This window comes from Canis aureus, chromosome 26 (assembly GCF_053574225.1).
Source record: "Canis aureus isolate CA01 chromosome 26, VMU_Caureus_v.1.0, whole genome shotgun sequence".
Lineage (NCBI taxonomy): Eukaryota > Metazoa > Chordata > Mammalia > Carnivora > Canidae > Canis > Canis aureus.
This window is the reverse complement of record NC_135636.1, coordinates 17,160,560-17,181,015: the sequence shown is the minus strand read 5'-3', so window position 1 is coordinate 17,181,015 and position 20,456 is coordinate 17,160,560. Positions and strand designations below refer to the sequence as shown.

Here is a 20,456-nt window from a genome sequence, read left to right as displayed (position 1 = left end):
GGCAGAATGACTTAGATACTGGATTTTGTTATTGTTATTCACACCTTTGGAAGACTGGCATTATAAATCATTACTTTGAAAGTCATTGTAAAATTTTCCTGTATTGGTGAATTCCAAATTGTTAAGGACTCCTTTCTTTACAACCTCGACCCCTCTTAAGCAGTAGGACAAATAAACAGATGTGGAAGTCAATTCCCTTTCAGTGACCTAAGGAATAAAGGAATTGTTTTAAAGCACTCAGAATAATGCCAGTGGTATGCATATTTTGTTTGACATTTTACACAGAAAAAGAAGGCATGTGACATGACCAAAATGCAATCCATTCCAAATGTGTTAGAAAAAATGTATTTCATATCTATAAATCTGGAGATTATGCTGTCATAGATGTCACTGTTATTTCACAATCCCCCTGACTAAGGTAGCTGTGCTGTCAAAGCTGTAGCTTGTGCAGATAGACGTCAGATCTATAGTCCCTGATTGATGTTCTGGATCTTTCTACAGGAGTGTCAGAAGGATACCGAATGTAAAAGTGGGAACTTTTTTTCTTTTTTTTTTTTTCTTTTTTCTTTTCTTTTTTTATAAAAGTCATTTCAGAACAATTAAAATCTGAGACTACCTCTGATAACTCCTGGCCCTTCCAATTTCATGGACATAATACTATCTCTGAGGTTGTCTTATAGCCTGGAGATACCCTATTTGGGAGGACATTTTTATTTAATCTTTTCAGGAAGGTCTTCAAAAGAGTAGTTTATACTTGGAGGTGGGCTGGAAGGGAAGGAAGAAAAGAGTGAGGGAGGAAGGAAAAGGAGGAGAGAAGAAGGAACCATGCTGCACTTTTAGTGAAATTCTCTTGCTATCCCATGAGATGAATGGTGATGTCTCCATTTTCAGTTGGAATGTATTTCTTTGTACCAGGCTTCTTTAACTTAATATTTTATTTCTGAGACTTTTTTCTAATATGGCCTGGAGTTGTGGTTTATTTGTTTTTAGGAGCAATGTAGTATTTCACTGACTATGCCCCTTTCCCTCTAAATGTAAGTTTCAGATATACATCTTTATAATTTGATGTTTATATACATTACGAAGTGATCGCCACAGGTCTAGTTATCATCCATCACCATCCAGATAACTCTCTTCACCCTTTCTTGCCCCCTCACCCCCACCCCCTGTAACCACTAGTCTCTTATTTTTGTTTTATTTTGTTTGTTCATTTGGTTGCTTTTTTAGATTCCACATACGAGTGAAATCATATGGTATTTGTCTTTCTCTGCCTTATTTCATTTAGTCTAACACCTTCAAGGTCCATCTGTGTTATCACAAATGGCAAGATTTCATTCTTTTTTTATGTTTGAGTAATTACTATTGAGTAATAGTCCATTGTATAAATGTGCCACATCCTCTTTATCCATTATTCGTCTATTAATGGACACCTAGGTTGTTTCCATACCTTGGCTGCTATAAGTAATGCTGCAGTAAACATAGGTGTGCATATATCTTTTTGAATTAGTGTTTTCATGTTCTTTGGGTAAATACTACAGAGTGGAATATCAGGATCGTATGGTAGTTCTGTTTTTAATGTTTTGAGGCCACTAGGTTCTCCATAGTGGGTACACCGATTTACACTCTCATCAACACTTGTTATTTGTCTTTTTAAAATAACTGTTCTAACAGATGTTATGTATTTCTCATTGTAGTTTTGATTTGCATTTGCCTATTAAATAGTCATGTTGAGCATCTTTTCATGTGCCTATTAGCCATCTTTACATCTTCTTTGGAGAAATGATTATGCAAATCTTCTGCCTCTCCTCCTTTTTTTTAGAGAGGGCATTGGGGATAGTAGGGGCAGAGGGAGAGGGAGACAGAGAATCTTATGTAGGCTCCATGCCCAGTGTGGAGCCGGACTCAGGGCTCAGTCTCATAACCCTGAGATCCTGACCTGAGCTAAAATTGAGAGTTGGACACTAAACTGACTGAACCACCGGAGAGAGGTGCCTCTCACTGCTCATTTTTAAATCAGATTGTTTGTTTTGTTGTTATCATTGAGTTAAATGAATTTTATATGTATTTTGGATATTAACCCCTTATTGGACATATAGTTTGCAAAACAAAACAAACTTCTCTTATTAGTGAGTTGCTTGTTCATTTTTTTGATGGTTCTTTTGCTGGGTAGAAGCTTTTATGTTTGATATAGTCCAGTTTGTTTACTTTCACTTTTGTTTCCCTTCTCATTAGAGTCAGATCCAGAAAGATGTTGCTAAGACGATGTCAAAGAATTTAACACTTCTATTTTCTTCTAAGGAATTTTATGGTTTCAAGTCTTATATTCAAATTTTTAATGCATTTCGAGTTAATTTTTGTGTATAATAGAAAACAGTGGTCTAGTTTTATTCTTTCACATGTGACTATCCTGTTTTCCCAACATCATTATCGAAGAGACCATCCTTTCTCCCTTGTATGTTCTTGGCTCCTCTGTCATAGATTAGCTATCCACATATGTGTGGGTTTATTTCTGGGCTTTCTATTCTGTTTTATTGATCTGTGTGTCTGTCTTTGTACCAATACCATAATGTTTTGATTTACTACACTTTGCAGCATAGTTTGAAATCAGGAAGTATAATACTTCCAGCTTTGTTATTCTTTCTCAAAATTGCTTGGGCTTTTCAGGATCTTTTGTGGTTCCATACAAATTTTAGACTTGTTTTATCTAGTTCTGTGAAGTATGCCACAGGAATTTTGACAGGTATTGCATTGAATCTGTGGATTGTGTTGGGTAGTATAGACATTTCAGCAATATTAATTCTTCCAGTCTGAGCACAGAATATGTTTCCATTTATTTGTGTTGTCTTTCATCAGTGTCCAGGTCATTCACCTCCTTGGTTAAATTTATTAATAGATATTTTATTCTTTTGCTGATGCAATTGTAAATGGGATTGTTTTCTAAACTTCCATTTCTAATGTTTTATCATTAGTGTATAGAAGTACTACAGATTTCTGTGTATTGGTTTGTATCCTGCGACTTTACTGAATTCACTTATTCTAACAGGTTTTATTGGTGGATTCTTTAGAGTTTTCTATACATAGTATTATGTCATCTGTTGTAAGTAGTGACAGTTTTACCTCTTTTCTGATATGGCTGTCTTCTATTTCTCTTTATTGCCTAATTGCTATGGCTAGGACTTCTGATACCAGTTTTGAATGAAAGTGATGAGAGTGGGCATCCTTGTCTTGTTCCTGATCTTAGGGCTTTCACCTTTTCACCACTAAGCATGATGTTAGCTGTAGGGTTGTCATATATGGTCTTTATTATATTGAAATATGTTTCCTTCATACTCACTTTGTTGAGATTTTTTATCATAAACAGATGTTGGATTTTGTCACATTTTTTCCCTGCACCTTTTGAGATGATCATGTGATTTTTATCTTTAATTTTGTTAATGTGATGTGCAGTGTTGATTGATTTGCAGATGTTGGACCATCCTGGCATCACTGGAATAAATTACACCATGGTTTATGATTCTTTTAATGTATTTTTGGATTTGTTTTGCTAATATGTGTGGATTTGGGATCTATGTTCATCAAGTATATTGGCTTTTAATTTTTTTTTTTCTTTTTTGTGGTGCCCTTGTCTGGTTTTGGTATCAGCGTAATGCTGGCCTTGTAAAATGTGTTTGGAAGCTTTCCCTCCTCTTCAATTTTTGGAAAAGTTTGAAAAGGATAGGCGTTAAATCTTCCTTGAATGTTTGGTAGGATTCTTCATTCTCAGTGAAACTGTCTGTCTGGTCCTGGACTTTTGTTGTTGGGAGGTTTTTGATTACTGTTTCAGTCTACTTATTGGTCTATTTGGATTTTGTATTTCTTCATTATTCAATCTTGGAAGATTGTATCTTTCTTGGAATTTATTCATTTCTTCTAGGTTGTCCATTTTTTTGGTATATCATTTTTCATAGTAGTCTCTTACAATGCTTTGTATTTATTTAGTATTGGTTATAACTTATCTTTTTTATTTTATTTGAATTATCTCTCTCTCTCTCTCTCAGTTTAGCTAAACGTTTGTCAAATTTGTTTATCTTTTCAAAGAGCTAGCTCTTCACTTTATTGATTTTTTTTTCTACTGACTTTTTATTCTCTATTTCTCTTCTGGTCATTATTTCCTTCCATTAGTTTTCAGCTTTTCTTGTTCTTCTTTCCTGATTCCTTTAGGTGTAAAGTTAGATTATTTGAGATTTTTCTTATTTCTTGAGGTAGGCTTCAAGAAATATTGAGTATTGCTATGAACTTCCCTCATAGAACTCCTTTTGCTGCATCCCATATATTTTGGTAAGTCCTATATTTATTTTTATTTATCTGGATGTTTATTTCTCCTTTGTTTTCTTCAGTGGCCCATCCGTTGTTCAGTAGCATGTTGTTTAATTCCATGTTTTTATGTTTTTCCTGTTTTCTTCTAATTAATTCCTAGTTTCATACCATTGTGCTTGGAAGAGATGCTTAATATGATTTCAATTTTCTTGAAATTATTGAGACTTGTTTTGTGGCCCAACCTGTGATCCAACCTAGAGTACATTCTGTGTGCACTTGGAAAAAAATATGTATTCTGCTTTTGGATAGAATACCTTGTTTATATCTGTTAAATCTGTCTGGTCTAATGTGTTGTTTAAAGCCAATGTTTCTATATTGATTTGTTGTTGCCGTCTGGATGATCTACCCATTGGTGAAAGTGGGGTATTATACTCTCCTAGTATTACTGTATTGCTTTTAATTTCTTCTTTTAGATCTGTTAATATTTGCTTTATATGTTTTGGTGCTCCCCTATCTGGTGCATATATATTTATAAATGTTTTATTTTCATGAAGGATTGACTGCTTTATGTAATGCTCTCTTTTTTTTAAATAGTCTTGTTTTAAAGTTTATATTGTTTGATACGAATATAGCTATTCAGCATTTTTCATTTCCATTGGCATGGAATATCTTTTTCTATCCTATCCCTCCACTTTCAGTCTGTGTGTTCTTATTCCTGAAGTGAATGTCTTACAGGCAGCATGTAGATGGGTCTTGTTTTTTTATCCATTTAGCACTCTGTGTCTTTTGACTGGCAATTTCAGACTATTTATGTTTAAAATAATCATACATAAGCATATACTTATTGCAATTTTGCTCATTGTTTTCTTGTTTTTGTAGTTCCTTTCTGTTCCTTTCTTCTCTTTCTCTCTTCCTTTGTAGTTTGATGGATTTATTTAGGGTTATGTTTGCTTCCTTTCTCACTTTCTTTCATATATTTACTATATATATATTTCCTTGTGGTTACCATGAGGTTCACATAAAATATCATATGTAAATAGTTTGTTTTAGGTTGACAGCAACTTAATGTTAAATACACTCTAAAGCTTTACCTTATTACCTTCTGCCATATTTTATATTTTTTTGATGACACATTTTCCATCTTTCTATTTTTTTTTCCATCTTTCTATTTTATGCTGCTCTTAACTAATTATTGTAATTTGAGGGAATTTTACTACCTTTTTCTTTTAACTTTCATACTTGCTTTACAAGCACTTGTCCACTACCTTTGTTATAGATTTTCCTTTTCCAGTAAGATTTTTACTCATTCATATATAAATATGAAACTATATGAGAATATATAATATACATTAATTATGAATATATATAATATATAAAATATTAATTATAACCAAATAATTTTTTTGGTTATAATAGTGCCATTTCTTTTTGGCTTAAAGAAGCCCTGTTAGCATTTCTTGTAGGGCTAGTTTCATGGTGATGAATCCTTTACCTTTTGTTTATATGGAAAGCTCTTAATCACTCCTTCAATTTGTAATGATAGCCTTGCTGGGTAGAGAATTCTTGGTTGAATTCATTGTACAAAGTAACTGAGTCACTTCAGGGACTGGAAACCATTCTAGCCAGGTGTTCTGGCCAGGCTAGAAGAGCTCAGATTGTAATGTTTACCTCTTTCTCTCAAGTGAGTCCCTCTCTTGATTCTTTTTTATTTCATATGCTAAATAATTATTGAACACATGCTATGTAATAAGCACTGGGGAGGCCTATGGAATTTAGTGGCAAACAAGCTTATGGTCTAATGATGCCCTCTTTCACTTTACAGGGTATGGCTTTCAAATCACAGCCTATTTCCTCAAGAGAGGGATACGACTTCACTGTTTCAGGGGCTCACAGAGTGCTGGTAAGAAACTGATTTCTTGAGTTGTCAGGCATTTTGATTATTAACTTACTCTAGACAGAATGAAAATTAAAGAATGAAGATTTCAACTTGCTTCATTGCCTTTGTGAAATTGAAGTGCTAATTAAGAATATTTCTAAACGTTTGTGATTTTTTTCAATTTTCACTGCCTGAGAACTGTGAGTGGAGCCACATTATGCTTCACTCTCCTGCTGCATCTCAGCACTTTCATTGAGCTTCCAGAATGATTTGACAGGCAGTTAAACTATGAATCACTTCATCTTTGTCTGTGCACACCAAGTCCCTGGGATATAGAACAAGTGTGTACACGAGAAAATGCTTTCCCAGCCCAGAGCTGTCAGAGCCTTTCTTAGGTGTGTGACAAGGCCAGCTTCCCTCCTCATTTCCCCAAGTCAAGATGTCCACTTGGGAAATGATGTCAAACATATCCAGCCAACAACAACAAAGTCAGATGCTAATGACAATTCTCCAAGCTGATCTGAACATTGGAAAGAAAATCTAACTGAACTTCCTTGGATGATTTTAATATATAAGATATGAAACAGGGACTTTGAAAATAAACTATATGGAGATTTGCTCTTGGAATCGTAACAATTATCTTCACTTTTTAAACTGTTAAGTGCCACTCAAATATTTTACTCTCCTAATGGAGCTTTCCACTTTATTCAATTCTCTTAGTAAAATAAGCCAGTTAACTTTCTGCTATTAAAATGAAGCCTAGCTACCCTGTATGGTAGAGATTGCTATTATCTAAATCTTTACTTTATTTAAATATTAAAATAATAAAATTCTCAGTTGTGATCTAAGCAAAGAAAAGGTGTATAGAAGTTTCTTTCTGTGTATACAATACCTGGCCCCCAAATGTTCAAAATTCATCATTCTAGCATTCTTATTTTTCAGAGAAAGAAATGGAAGGACAAATCAGAGGAATTATTGGATAGAAATGATCATTTTGAATTTGAATTCTGATCTACTGAGGTGTATTTCAATGTTATGAAAATTGACAGGGGATAAATAATGACAGGGGATAAATAATGAATTCTGTGGCTCAGTTCCTCCTTCCTGAAAGTGAGAAGCAGACTACTTACCACTTACCCCATTAAGAAATTTTAAGAATGGAGTGCCTGGGTGGCTCAGTCAGTTAAGTGTCTGCCGTCAGCTCAGGTCATGATCCTGGGGTCCTGGGATCAGGCTCCCTGCTCACTGGGGAGTCTGCTGCTCCCTCTGCTTGTACACACACTCTCTTTTTCTGTGTCAAATAAATAATCTTTTACAAAAGAATTAATAAATAAATATTAATGACTTTGGGGTTTTTTTGAGGAAGGGTGGGTTTTTTTGTTTTTTTGTTTTGGTTTTATTTTTGGCTTTTCAGTATCCACCCCTAGTCTCGTAGCCAGATAGAACATCGTTGAGAGGTCAGTTTCAACACACTCAGGCTTTTTGAAATGGAGATTTCTACATGAGGAGGACAACAAGGGTAAGACCAGAATGACAGGTTAGGCCCCACACAGGGAGGGCTTTGAAGTTTGCAGGTCATGTGGTAGCTACTGAGGAGCCAGGATGGGGTTTTGAGCAGGAGAAGTGGAGCTGGTTTTTTTTTTTAGTACTGTTAACCTACTTGCACTGAGTAGGATGAATCAGAATAGGGAGGAGTGATCACCAAGGACAAACACATCAGTAGTCTAAAGGAGAGATAAAGACTTGGCTATTACTAGAGCATCAACTCATTAGGCCTTTGGTATAATTTAACTTAGCCAGGTGGTACAGTGTTAAACTGTGTTTAAGTTGTGTGCTTGCATAATCAACACCTTCATGTTGTATCAGGCTAAGAGGAGTTCTGCCTCTGTCTGTTCCTCACATTGTCATCCATTGTTAGAAATGAACAATGTATGCAAAAGGATTCACTTATCTGATTCATACTATCCCTCTTTGAAAATATTGGTCACATCTAAGAGAAGTTTTCTCTTTTAGAAAAATGGCTTTGTGTTGTAAGTATGATACATGTGTATTATAAAAATATTAGAGGGATACAATCAAATATAAAGAAGGGAGAAGGTCCTCACCTCCCACTCAGAATATACACTGCTAGCATCAGGTAAACATCACTCCAGAGATAGATGGAGGCTGCATAAGTACATGTGGATGGATAGGCAGGCAGGTTAGAGAGGAGGAAAGATAAAGGTGGCATTTACCATTTTATTTGCCATTTTCCTGTATAAATTCTCTTTTTCATTGAGTGTTGGGGCGTCCAGTTCTGTGATTCTTTTCAGCCTTCCCCACCCATAAGTCAGTGGCTTTGCTTTAAGAAGTTGTAATGATAGTTTAGTGTGACTGTGGTGTAATTCTATCATCTTAACTATCACATATTTTACCGTTTCCTTATAATTATTCCTATTAATGACCCTGCTGTTTTCATAGCCTAATTCAGATTGGGAATTTGCCCTCTACTTTAGGGGACCGATCTAAGACCAGTTGACCAAAGAGATGATAAGTAAAAGAATTAATTAGTAAGAACATTGATGGGTTTTCAGATCTTATTTCCTATTCTTCCTTTTCCTGTATAAATCTGCACACTCATTAGAGAACATTGATCCTATTTCCCAAATGTGGGTTCTGGTCAGAAAACAGCAAACTGACACAGTGGGAGGGCTGCAAGGGCCCTGCCTGGGGGTTTCATGGGATAGAACATAATGGTCCAGGGGCTCAGGTGGACCAATTTGCAACCTCCTGGGTGCTCCCCAGAGCTCTGTGCTCGCTCCGCCCTGCTGATGGCAAACACTGAAAGGCGAGGAGAAGAGACATATGTTGTATACATACATGCTTATAACTATAACTGAAAAAATCTGGTACCAAGCATTTCTGTTTTCATAGATTTTTGATGCCTTTAGTAACTTGATTTTCTTCATTTTGTGCAGAGCTCCGTGTATTTCCCGACAGATTTGTGGTCTGTGTAAGTCAGCTTTCATTCAGTCGTGATCTTTTGTCAAGTCAGAATGAAGAATTGGTATGTACAAAAATATTCTACAAATAAATCTGCTTAAATGACAACTTATTATATATAAATATAAAAGGTATTGTCTTCAGTTATTTATCATTCAGCTATCCAGCATTCAGTGCATGTTTTAAGGGACCAAAAATGTTCCAGCTATTGCATGATGATATTAACTGATGTGTTTTTGTTTGTTTTCTGAAGACCCTTGAAAATTTAGTTTGATCAGCCATGTCTTTTCTACTTCAAATTTATTTATTTATTTATTTATTTATTTATTTATTTATTTATTTATTTAGATTTTATTTATTCATTTGAGACACAGAGAGAGCATGAGCAGGGTGAGGTGCAGAGGGAGAAGCAGACTCCCCACTCAGCCAGGGAGCCTGATGTGGGGTTTGATTTCCCGGGCCCCAAGATCATGACCTGAGCCCAAAGAAGACAGTTAGCCATCTGAGCCATCCAGGCACCCCTCTACATCAGTTTTAAATGAGAAAGCAACATATCACAAAAACTGTGATGGTACTTATAATAATATTCAAATGAGATAAAGTAAAGTCTTTCAGTGAAATGAAGCAAAATCCACATGTTTCCACTGGAAGCTTTCATTGGGGTCAGTGGCTTTTGAATTTTATTCCATGGTGAATCACATTTTCATGAGAATCAGTACTTTTCCCCAGTGTGTTGTTTCTTTGCTGATAGAGCTTTTCTGTATCTTTTCTCAGGCTTACTAAGCTTTTTTTAGGTCCTGTTTCATTTGTGTTTCATTGATGTTCTCTGTGCAGATAAGCAGATGCAGAAAACTCACCTGTAATGTTGTAGCTTGCAGCTTTGTCTTGTAAGCTTAACATATACACTCGAGAGCGTCTACTTGGCGTGCACCTGTGTGTGTGTGTGTATGTGTATGTTTGTTTGTGTATCTTGCTGCAGCCACAATCCGATCTATCAGAACTTACCTCTGTGCAGACTTTTTTTTCCCCATAATTTTGGATATATTACTTGAACTTTAACAAAGAGAAAAAAAATCTCGCAGATGTGAAACCAGGACATGAAGTGTGATATGATTATTATGCTTCTAAAATAATTTATGGGAATATTAGATTACTCCTTATGTTTATTATTTTTTAATCCACACAAAATATGAAATTTGGCCCACATGGTCTCGAACCAGCTTCTTACCTCATCTTAAATAAATGCATAGAGACTGACCTAGGAAAAGCAAAGAGTAGAGATGCTTTTGTTTGGAGCAGATGAATCTTTTGGAAAAGCCAGTGGGACCCTTATTTCTTCATCTATCAATTAAATAACATAAATCGAAACAAATTTGGTGAGAAGTATTAAAAATGTGTTCTTTGAAATGTTTCCAGGATGTTAAGAGTTGTCTTAGTAAAGTAATAAATACTAAAGTAGTAATGCTTTTGGGAAACAGCTATAATATAACAACTGATTCTCAGGGCAGTGAAGAAATTGATCTGTGGTTTAAGAAAATAACTATTAACAAGAAGTGTCATTGTTTCAGATGGAATACAAAAGAAATTAGATCTTGTATGATATGTAATATTAATACTTAATGTCTTAAATTATTAAAGGTGGATTAAAACATTTCAATACAAATGAAATGTTATCCTCCTTAGGGGCACTGGTCTTTATACTGATTTTTATATAGCTGCTGTCATATAAATCCTGTAATTGGGAGGACTTCCTAAATGTTAAGGTTTTCATTCTGAAAAATTGACAGTCTGAGCCTTTTACACGAACCAGTTTAGTTTTCTTATCCTCAGTGTGTTCTGACTTCTAGTGATAACACTATCAGAGTTTATATCATGAGGATCTTTAGTTGTTTTAGTGACTGTCTTTAGATGTGCTCAGTCTCTGTCTCTTCAGTTGCTCTTTTTCCAAACTTCTGACCCTGCCTTCACATACACACTTTCTCAGCCACATACACGGGAATCAGCTAATCAGCACCACTAACCAGCTCCCTACCTGGACATAGGCTCTGTGTACCCCTTCTTGCTGGCCTGCTCACCTGTGCACCTCCCTTCCTTTCAGGCTGCAGTCCACCACCTCCTTAAGCTTATTGTCCCTATAAAGAGTGAAATACGCAGGCTTAGCAGAGGGCCCTCCTGCAAATGGCCCATCAAGCCAACAGCATGGTCCTTCCACCACCAGTGCCTTGGAGCTTTAACCTTACTGATGTTTGACCTCGGTAGAGCCCACCTGTCTCAGCCATTTGAGGATCAATAAACCATATTTCCTTCCCATCCTTAAATCTATCAGAGAGAAGGCATGCATACTGTTTGTTACATACTTCAAATGCCCAAAGCCAGTGATATCTGGCTGTGTGAGTATTCCTTGAACTTCTGGAAAGCTTTGAATTCTTTATCAGTTTACATTGATATTCACCAAAGGGCAGGATCTGTCTCCTTTCTGTTGGTAGTTATTCTCTAGGAATGTCTGACTGGGCAAGGCCTGGGAAATTGGCTTCCTAAATAGCTGTATTGGAGAAGTGTTTTTGTCAATAAACATCAATTGTTTTCCTATCAGTATTTACTGAACACAGTCTTCCATGGCCCCAGAAGTGATAGGGGAGGGAGCCAGTACCTAAGCAAAAGCCTGGGCCCCTTGCTTGTGCCTTGAGTAGCAGATTCCTTTTCCTTCATCTCCCCCCCTCCCCCCCACCCCCTTTTCTTTTTCTTTTTGGTTCCTCAGTATCTAAATGACAGTTGGTTAGGAAATCTGGGAGTGCCTATTCAGAACAGCTCTGCCAGGGGATTATTTCAGCCTGTGCAGAAGGAAGCCAGCTGCACTTAGCTCCCCAGTGCTTAAAGGTGGCTGTACAAAAGAACCACTGTTCCAGATCAAGCAATACAAAGGGAGAAATCTCCCTTCTTTGGAGGGCAGAATGAGAGCAGCCATGCCACCCCCTAATGCCCTCCCCCAGCACTGGGGAGGTCTGTTACCCCAGCATCGGCATTTCTGTCACCCACTGAGGGGTGTTGGTGCAGGGAGATGCTCCGTGTTGCAATAGCTCTGCACCGAGTGCCCCTGTGCCAGGGATGTGGGAATTGTGATGTGTACTTTGGGAAGAAAGGGCATTATTATGAGATGAGTCACTATATTTTTCTTACTACAGTTTCTCATAAGAAATCTTGAGGCCCTTGTAGCCTCGGTTTTTGACCTATTGCTAGGAACGGAGCTGGGAAGTCTTTCTGAGGATTTTTACCTTTTTTTTTGTTTGTTTTGTTTCGTTTGTTTTCCCTTTACCTTTTTCCCTAGAAACATGAAAAGCATAAAGTGAATTTTGATTGCACGCAGTTATATTCCATTTCAACAGGATTATCTTTCATATTTACAAACCCATGTCCCTGTGTAGAGGTTGCTTTTTTTCCCCCTCAGATGTAAAGCTCTGGGGCTTTGAGGAAATTAAAAATTATTCATTAGTTTTATTATTTCTTTATTAAAATCAATAGCCCATAATCACCAAAGTAATTACTCTACAAAGTAATAACTTTATTGTATAACTAGAACTCTGTATATATCTGGGACCTTTCAGGTAGAGCATTGTAATCTGGTAGGGCATTGGTTACAGGCCCTCCTACGCTCCAGATATCCTTCCTATCTGTCCTTACCATCGCACTTAATCATAATTTGCTGAATGCTCACTCTTTGCCAGGAGCTCTGGTAGGCCCTGGAAAACAAAGACAAAATAAGAAAGTGAAGCTTGTAGTCTGCCTTCAAGGAGCTTGTAATCTGCCAGATCAGGGTACTGAAGGCTACTCTGGTGACCTAAAAAAAAATGTAATTCACACAGAGCCTCTTTTTTTCTTAAAGATGCATCAATTCTGCACCTTAATGGTTCACTTGGATCCTGTGCTATTCAGAAGAAAGTTCAAAATTCTAAACTACTCTTTTACTTTTAAACCAAAGCTGTAAAAAAAAAAAAAAAAAAAAAAAAAACCCAAAAAACGAAGCTGTACAAATCTGTGATTCTTTTAGAAATTAAAAATGGCATTTAGTTTACCAGTGTTGCCTGAAAGTGGGTATATAAGTAAGATTTTTGAGTTCTCTGCCTTATGCTTCATTGGGGGTTGTGGCCAAGCTGTGACAGGAACCATCGAAGTTGTGCAGATGTACACCAGTCACACATGCTCTGCACTCATCGCTGTAGCATCAGCTCGGGGGATGATCACCGGCATGTCCTGACAGAAGACAGTGTTTTAAGCACTCAGCTGAACTCATAAGTCAAACTACTGTATAATGTAAAAGAATTCTGCTAGTTTATGAGTATAAAATTGAAATGAGAACAAGTCTAAAGAAGCAATAAACTATGCTAGCCTGAGTTATTTTTAGCTTGGTTGTCATAATTGAACCTCTGTGGGCCTTCAGCCCTCATTTCAGTCAAGGGGGGAGGGTATCAAATGATCTCAAAAATCCTTTCTCACACTGAATTTCTGTCGGAGGGAGTGGATGAAAATGTAGCTCAATAAAAATGGGAAAATAATTTTGTACCAAAGAGAGCCTCACTTGTAGATTTAAACGTGATAAAAATGAGGGGGTAGAGTTACTTTTTATTTTAGGAAAAATAAAAAGAATATAGAAAGAAACATTTTGGACCTTCTGCCTTTAGAAGAAATAAACTACTTAACAGTTTGACTATGCATTAACTTTGCACTCTTACCTATAGATTAAAGTTTTCAAGGGAACTAATGCATAAATATAAATCAGATCATTCGAGAAAAGAACTTTTTTTGTATCAAAAAATTAAGTGGTGGATTTTTTCTAGGTTTTTCATGATGTGTCATAAGCTTTTTAAGAATCCATTCTTCTCATCTTACTGTATTTCCTAAACAATGCTGATGGTAAATTAACCAGAGATTCCTGTAGTACTAGGAAAATTTCCTTGAGGGAGAAGAGGTTGTTTCTATATTTCACATTTCCCACAGTGTTCTGAACTTAGTTTTTCACTTAATAACTGCTTACCAAAATTGTCCATGTTCACTGTACAAAAACTCTAGAATCCAAATATAAACAAAGAAAGCAAAAATTATCCACAACTCCCAGCCTAAAGACAGCCTTTCTTAATGACCTAGTCTGTACCCCTCCATGCTTGATACTTGATAGCTGAGGTCACTGTGTGCTTATTTTAGCCAGGACCCATTCATTTGTGAATTGTGTGTTTGTGTCCACTTTTCTATTGGTATTTTTGTATTTCACCAACTCCTGGCTATTTAAAAACTTCTTACATAGTAAAGAAAGTTAACTTTTAGCGAATTTATCATTAACTTTTCAATTATATGACATTGCGTATGTCTTCAATTTTATGGTTTCCGTAATGATTTCTGCCTTTGATAATCTTGGTGTTAATGATTTTCAAAGTTGGACAAATAGTCACTGATATTTTTCTTGTGTTTTTGGAATTTTTTTTAGTTTGTAATATGAGGTAGTTTTTATTCTGTATCTTGATCAGTGTTGTCATAATTGTGGTTTTTAGGTTTAAAGGATAAACGTGCTCAGTCTGCCTCAACTAAGGAGACTTCACTTTTGGGTGCACACAAACAGAAGGCTTCTCCAGGGAACAGACTCTCCTTTTGACTCTGTAGCAGCAGGACTAATCTAATGCCCACTATCTTGCCTTCTGCCTCCCCTCCTCTCCTGAAGCCAGTGCTTAGGGTCAGAACATGGTCACCAGATATTTGAGGAACAGATTAGGGCTATACCTTAAATAGGTCCTATAGATGGGCTGTTTTCCCATGGAGTTGAATTGGAAACTAGAGCCATCACACACCTGCCCTTATATGGATTGTCAGGTGCAATGTCATAATGAACATGCTGGTGGTAGGGATGAGATCTTCTTGGCTGGCTTGGTCTGCCTAGAACATATTTCTAGACTGTGACAAAAAAGATAAAAATTTTCTCAGGTGAAATCATTTTTTTAAAGATTAACTGTCCTTGGGGCCCTTGGGTAGCTCAATCAGTTGAGCGTCCAACTCTTGGTTTCTGCTTAGGTTGTGATCTTGGGGTCCCCATGTTGGACTCTGCTCAGTGAGGAGTCCGCTTGAGATTCTTTCCCCCTCCCTCTCCACTCCTCCCCTTGCTGGCACTTGTGTGCTCTTGCTCTCTCTCTCTCTCTCTCTCTCTCTCTCTCTCTTGCTCTCTCTCAAATACATAAATAAATTTTTAAAAAAAGTTTATCCTTTGCTTATATGTTGCAGTAACCTGAGGTTTTATTTTCCTTTCCTAATAATAAAATCCTCCCCAATGATGAGCCAGCAGTATTTGTGAACGAGATGGGTCATGCTCCTGTTTCCAGCATCCCTAAGGAACTGCCCTTTGCTGACTTGGAATAGGTTAGGCTGGATAAACTAGAATAGGACATATTTAAGTTAGACTAGTTAGATAGAATAAGTTAGAATAGGATGTCTCTGGGACCTCTCATCTTTTGTGCTTATTGTCCATAGTGCAGACCAATAATCTTCCTTTGCTGACCAGTTAGATGATAGACTGAATCAGGAAAAATAGGGCAGGACATAGAACAAGTAGAAAAGAGATCAAACTTGAAAATAAAAGACCTGGCTTTGACCACTGACACTTTGACCACTGCCTCTTTCACTCCCTGGATGACCTTGGACAAGTCATTTGGCTTGTTAAGCAGAGGTAAAAACAATGCCTATTATACAAGCCTTCCCAAGTTTTAGTAAAGATCAAATGAGATAGTGAATATAAAAATGTCTTTTAGACTTGAAAGCACTTATTCAGTATTAATTATTATCATTTCCTCTTCCTCCCTGAAGAGGAGTTAATTTAAATGTCATTAACACCAGATTAGCAGATTGCTATGTATCTTACCCTGCCTGCTAGAAATGGAATATCCATCTGCACATATTATTTTCCCAAGAAGCTCATTTTTTGTTTGTCCCCACTTGCCAACCCAGCTTCATTTTGTAGCTATAAAAAGAAAGGTATCAAAAAGTTAAGTGATAAATCCTCATTTAGTCAGCAAGTCAGTGGTAAAGAAGGGATGCAATGAGAGTATTAACTCGTGACCTCAGTGGGACCTCTGTTAACCAACATCTAGAGGAGGAAGGGAGGGGTAGAGACCACGAGCTAAAATACCTCTCATTTCTAATAGCTGCCAGTAGACTCACAGTGAGATACGGCTTTGGAGGAAGGGCCTAGTTTCTTCTCTGAGGGACAGGAATTGGGAGTCCACAGACTTCTTAGACCCAAATTCGTAAAAGCTCATGTGTTATCTGAACACCCACAGTGAAGCATAGATAGAGTTTGACGTGTAAGTGGATTATGTTTAGAAAGTTCATTTAGGAAGCAGATGATTTAGAATTCAGTACTCATTTTCCCAAGGAAACTGTGTCATAAATGGGGTGAGATTCCCAGACTAGTTCACAGAAGCTGTTACTGTCATGAGATGGGAGTCTTGGAAAGGGGGTCTTGCTGTCTGTGTTCAAGAAAAATGGGAAGAGCTATTCATTCTGCATCCCTGGGCAGAGGGCCAGCTCTGAGTAGAATTTTGAAATAAGACAGTCATCTGTAATATCTTCTCTTTGGCTCTCGTGCCTCTTTCCCACTGGTGTCCAGGACTACCATAGGCCCTCTTCTGGCCAGCCCTACCACCTGCATGGTTGGATATACATTTACCCACCTGCCTCCTCTCCCACCTGGTCCAGGCACACACACACACCATGGGAGATGTTAGGGGGAAAAAAAATCATCAACTTGAATGAAGGACTAGCAACCTTTCTGCAGGTGTTGGCATTTTTCAACCACAGGTGTCTGTGGGAGGAGGTATTTTTTAATAAGGAGACCCCTAAAGGTGGGGTATCTCTCTGCCTGAGGTAGTTCCCATTAAGTTCCTATTTTTCACAGATCTTTCCATCCTGCTTTTAAACTGGGCACTATAAGCCTATGATTCATGAATTCCCTGAAATTGAAAAAAAAAAAAGTTTTGGGGTTTTTTTTTCTTTGTTTTCTAATCAAAGTTAAATGGCTTTCATTCAGTCCTCAGAGTGGTCAACAAACCTCCCCACCATCATTAAGAAGCACAGGTCCCAAACCTACAAATTCTTTAAAGCATCCAAGTTTCATCATGCTTATATGAGGCCAGAGACTTCGACAGTGGGGCTTAAGGGTGCTCAGGGTTTATTTTTAGATTCTCAAGGGTAAAGTAAATGTAAACTGGAAAATCCCTGTGAAATGTGTACTTCCTGCAAAATAACTTCCTTGATTTTTTTTTTCACTGATTTCATTTTCAGGTTAACATTCTTTGCAGCTATTTATTGGTACTTCCCTAGATCTACATAAGACAGTTTAATAGTCATCAATTCAGAATAAAAGAAAATTTTAAAATTTAGTGTTTGCTACTGATCAAGGCAGCAGCATCAGCAAGGCTGCACTCCACTTTTCCTTAAAGATCTGTCCTTTCACAGCAAGGCAGAAAAAAGGAGGGCTTGGAAGAGGGACTTGGCCCAGAGAAACAGAGTGAAGCAAAAGACTTGTCCCTCACTGTGGGAATTGGACAATGACTTAGCCTCATAGGGCATCAGTTTCCTCATCTATGAAATGGGGAAGGTCACATCAGCCTCTTGGGTGTCCCATGAGGACTCACTTGGTGCTAGTCTCTATATCGACTGCTTTGTCTGTGGTATTTCAGTACAGATGTCTTCCATCCTTATCATCTTTAGAGAAAATGACTTCATTTTACAGTGGAAATCATGAGATACTCCTGTCCCTTTCATTTGACCTCTTTTTTCTTCAGTGCCTTTAGTCTATATATGTAATTATGTGTAGTTTATATTCATTCTTTTAATTGTTCATTACTACTATATCCTACCTGTTGTATCCTTTTTCCTTCCATAACTTATTAATTACTAAATTAAGAAAATTTTAGAAGTGAAAATTGGGAAAGAGAGACCTCTTCCTCATTTTAAGACATGTGGCTTCTGTATGGTTACAGTGCATCGCGATCTAAGATTGTGGTCGTTATCAGAATTCATGCTGTGCTGTGGATGCTTTTCTGTAAGTGACTCAACCTTCACTAGCATGTCACATTTCAGAATGCTGATGCTCCATAAAATCATTGGACATTACACTAAAGTTCAAGAATAACTTTTCTTTTCACCTTATCACAGAGCTATAAAGAATTGAAAGTGGTCTAGGCTTATACTTTAATACTATTATTTGCTGCCCAAATAAGTTGATAATAAATTACTTTTACTCTGCTTTTATTGTTTGCAAAAGGCGTTTATTGTTTGCAGGGAGCTGTCACATACAATAACTTATTCAATGCAACAAACCTGAGAAAAGATTGTATCAGTCTTGAACCTTTTAGTTTTCAAGGGACAGGAAGGCCAACTCAAAATGGCTTAGCAAAAAAGGAAAGTTTTTGGCTCATGTGCCTGTAAAGGTCAGACTTCAGGTATGGCTTATTGATCAGAAGCACAAAGAATATCATCAGGACTATTTCTCACATCTTCTGGCTCTGCCTTCCACAGTGTTGGCTTCATTCTTAGCCTGTACGTGGTGGTTGGCTCTGCTAGCTCTGCCAGGTCCATGGAAACAGAGAGTGGGCCTCTTCCCAGGCCAGCTGAAGCTTATGCATCTTTTTGAGCCTCATGAATTCAGTATTGTGATTGGTTTGGATAGGGTCACGGGCCTATTTCTGGAGTCTGGTGTGGAGACAAGACCTCTGGAAATACATGGACACTGGATAGGGACTGGAGACAAAATCTGAGTATTATTTCCAGGAAATGAATTGAGTATCTGCCATAGAGATGTTTTTATCATTCCTCTTTTCTAGACAAGGAAACTGCTATTCAGAGAAGGTAAGTAGCTTGTCTAGTTTTTACTGCAAGGAAGAGACCAAGTGAGGCTAGACCCAAGGACTTCTGACTCAGCATCCTATACTCTTTCTACAACTCCCATCTCTGACTGTGGTGGCAGATGACCCACTGGGCACAGTGGAGAGAACACTACACAGAGGGCCAATCCTTCTCTACTCAGTTCTGCCCCCAGCTAAATGTATGGCCTTAGGCACTTAGTCTCTTGGTTCTCGTTCTTCTTGTCTGTCAAAGAGGGACAAAACTTGCCTGCCAAATAACTCAGTAAGGCTCTGATGAGATGGCGGATAAAATAATTATATAAGTTCTCTACAAATGCAAGGCAGCCTTGCCTCCTTAAAGACCCTTTATGGGGCAGCCCGCGTGGCTCAGCGGTTTAGTGCCACCTTCAGCCCAGGGCATGATCCTGGAGACCTGGGATCGAGTCCCATGTCGGGCTCCCTGCATGGAGCCTGCTTCTCCCTCTACCTGTGTCTCTGCCTCTCTCTCTCTCTGTCTCTCATAAATAAATAATAAAATCTTGAAAAAAAAAAAAAAGACCCTTTATGGTTTACATGGGCACCAGGTTTTCTTTACCATTAATGTTAAGAAAATGTGTTAGCACTTTCCAGTTTCTAAAGTGTGCTTCATACACCTCTCTGCATTTAAATTTCCCAAGCCATCCCGAAGGGAAGATGAGAAGCCCCCTAATCAGAGAATTGAGAGACGGGCTCTGGGACAAGCAACCGATGAACACCAGACCATGGCTTCTGTCTCCTGCTTTGCTGTGCTCTGCCTCTAATCCCAGAAGTGTTAGCCTGATTTGATCAACTCTGGAGATGTGTGATCACAAAGAATTCAGACAGAGGAACATGTTGAATGTGACCTAAGACTAGTATACTATGAGTTATCCACTTTTAAAATATTCTGGTTGGGTTATTAATTATTTTCATGTAGGAGTGAATAAAACAATCAGAGGAAACTCATGTACATAAGCATAAGAAAACAGATCTAAAAGAAGATAAAGACTGAACACCACATTAGTACATTCAGTACTACTGTGAGAAAATCCTTAATGGCATTGAAAAGCTTTTTTTCCTGCCTTCTCCCTTTATTGCCTTCATATCAGGCAGGATATTCTGCAGTCCTGGAAGCAAGAGTGTGGAGGGATAACTCCTGTTATCCCTTCTAAGTGTGGCTGTGAGGATGGCAGGGAGCACAGGGAGGTGGGGAGGGGGGACTGCATTGTGATGGTGATGCACCCACAGGGCTCTAGCAGTGACCTGTGTAGTCTGGTGCTATGGCCCCAAGGACCTTCCCCAGCGTTCCAACTAGGGCTAATACTGATGTCCCAGGGCCTATGCCTGGGGCTGAAAGCTGGAGCAGGATTTTCCTGACAGAACCCTCGTTTGTCAGATGAGTA

General features: G+C 37.8%; 1 protein-coding gene and 1 long non-coding RNA gene across 2 annotated transcripts in view; both read left to right on the top strand.

The window, feature by feature from the left end:
• The window catches only part of SLX4IP (SLX4 interacting protein), a 183,600-nt gene that overhangs the window by 150,126 nt on the left and 13,018 nt on the right, over nucleotides 1-20,456 (top strand). Inside the window, 2 exon segments of the mRNA XM_077872210.1 lie at nucleotides 6,119-6,196; nucleotides 9,130-9,218. Coding sequence (XP_077728336.1) covers nucleotides 6,119-6,196; nucleotides 9,130-9,218 — 167 coding nt within the window.
• On the top strand, nucleotides 11,923-20,015 carry LOC144297946 (uncharacterized). Its single transcript, XR_013364891.1, has 2 exons — nucleotides 11,923-19,039; nucleotides 19,713-20,015. It is a non-coding gene; the product is annotated as an uncharacterized LOC144297946 (long non-coding RNA).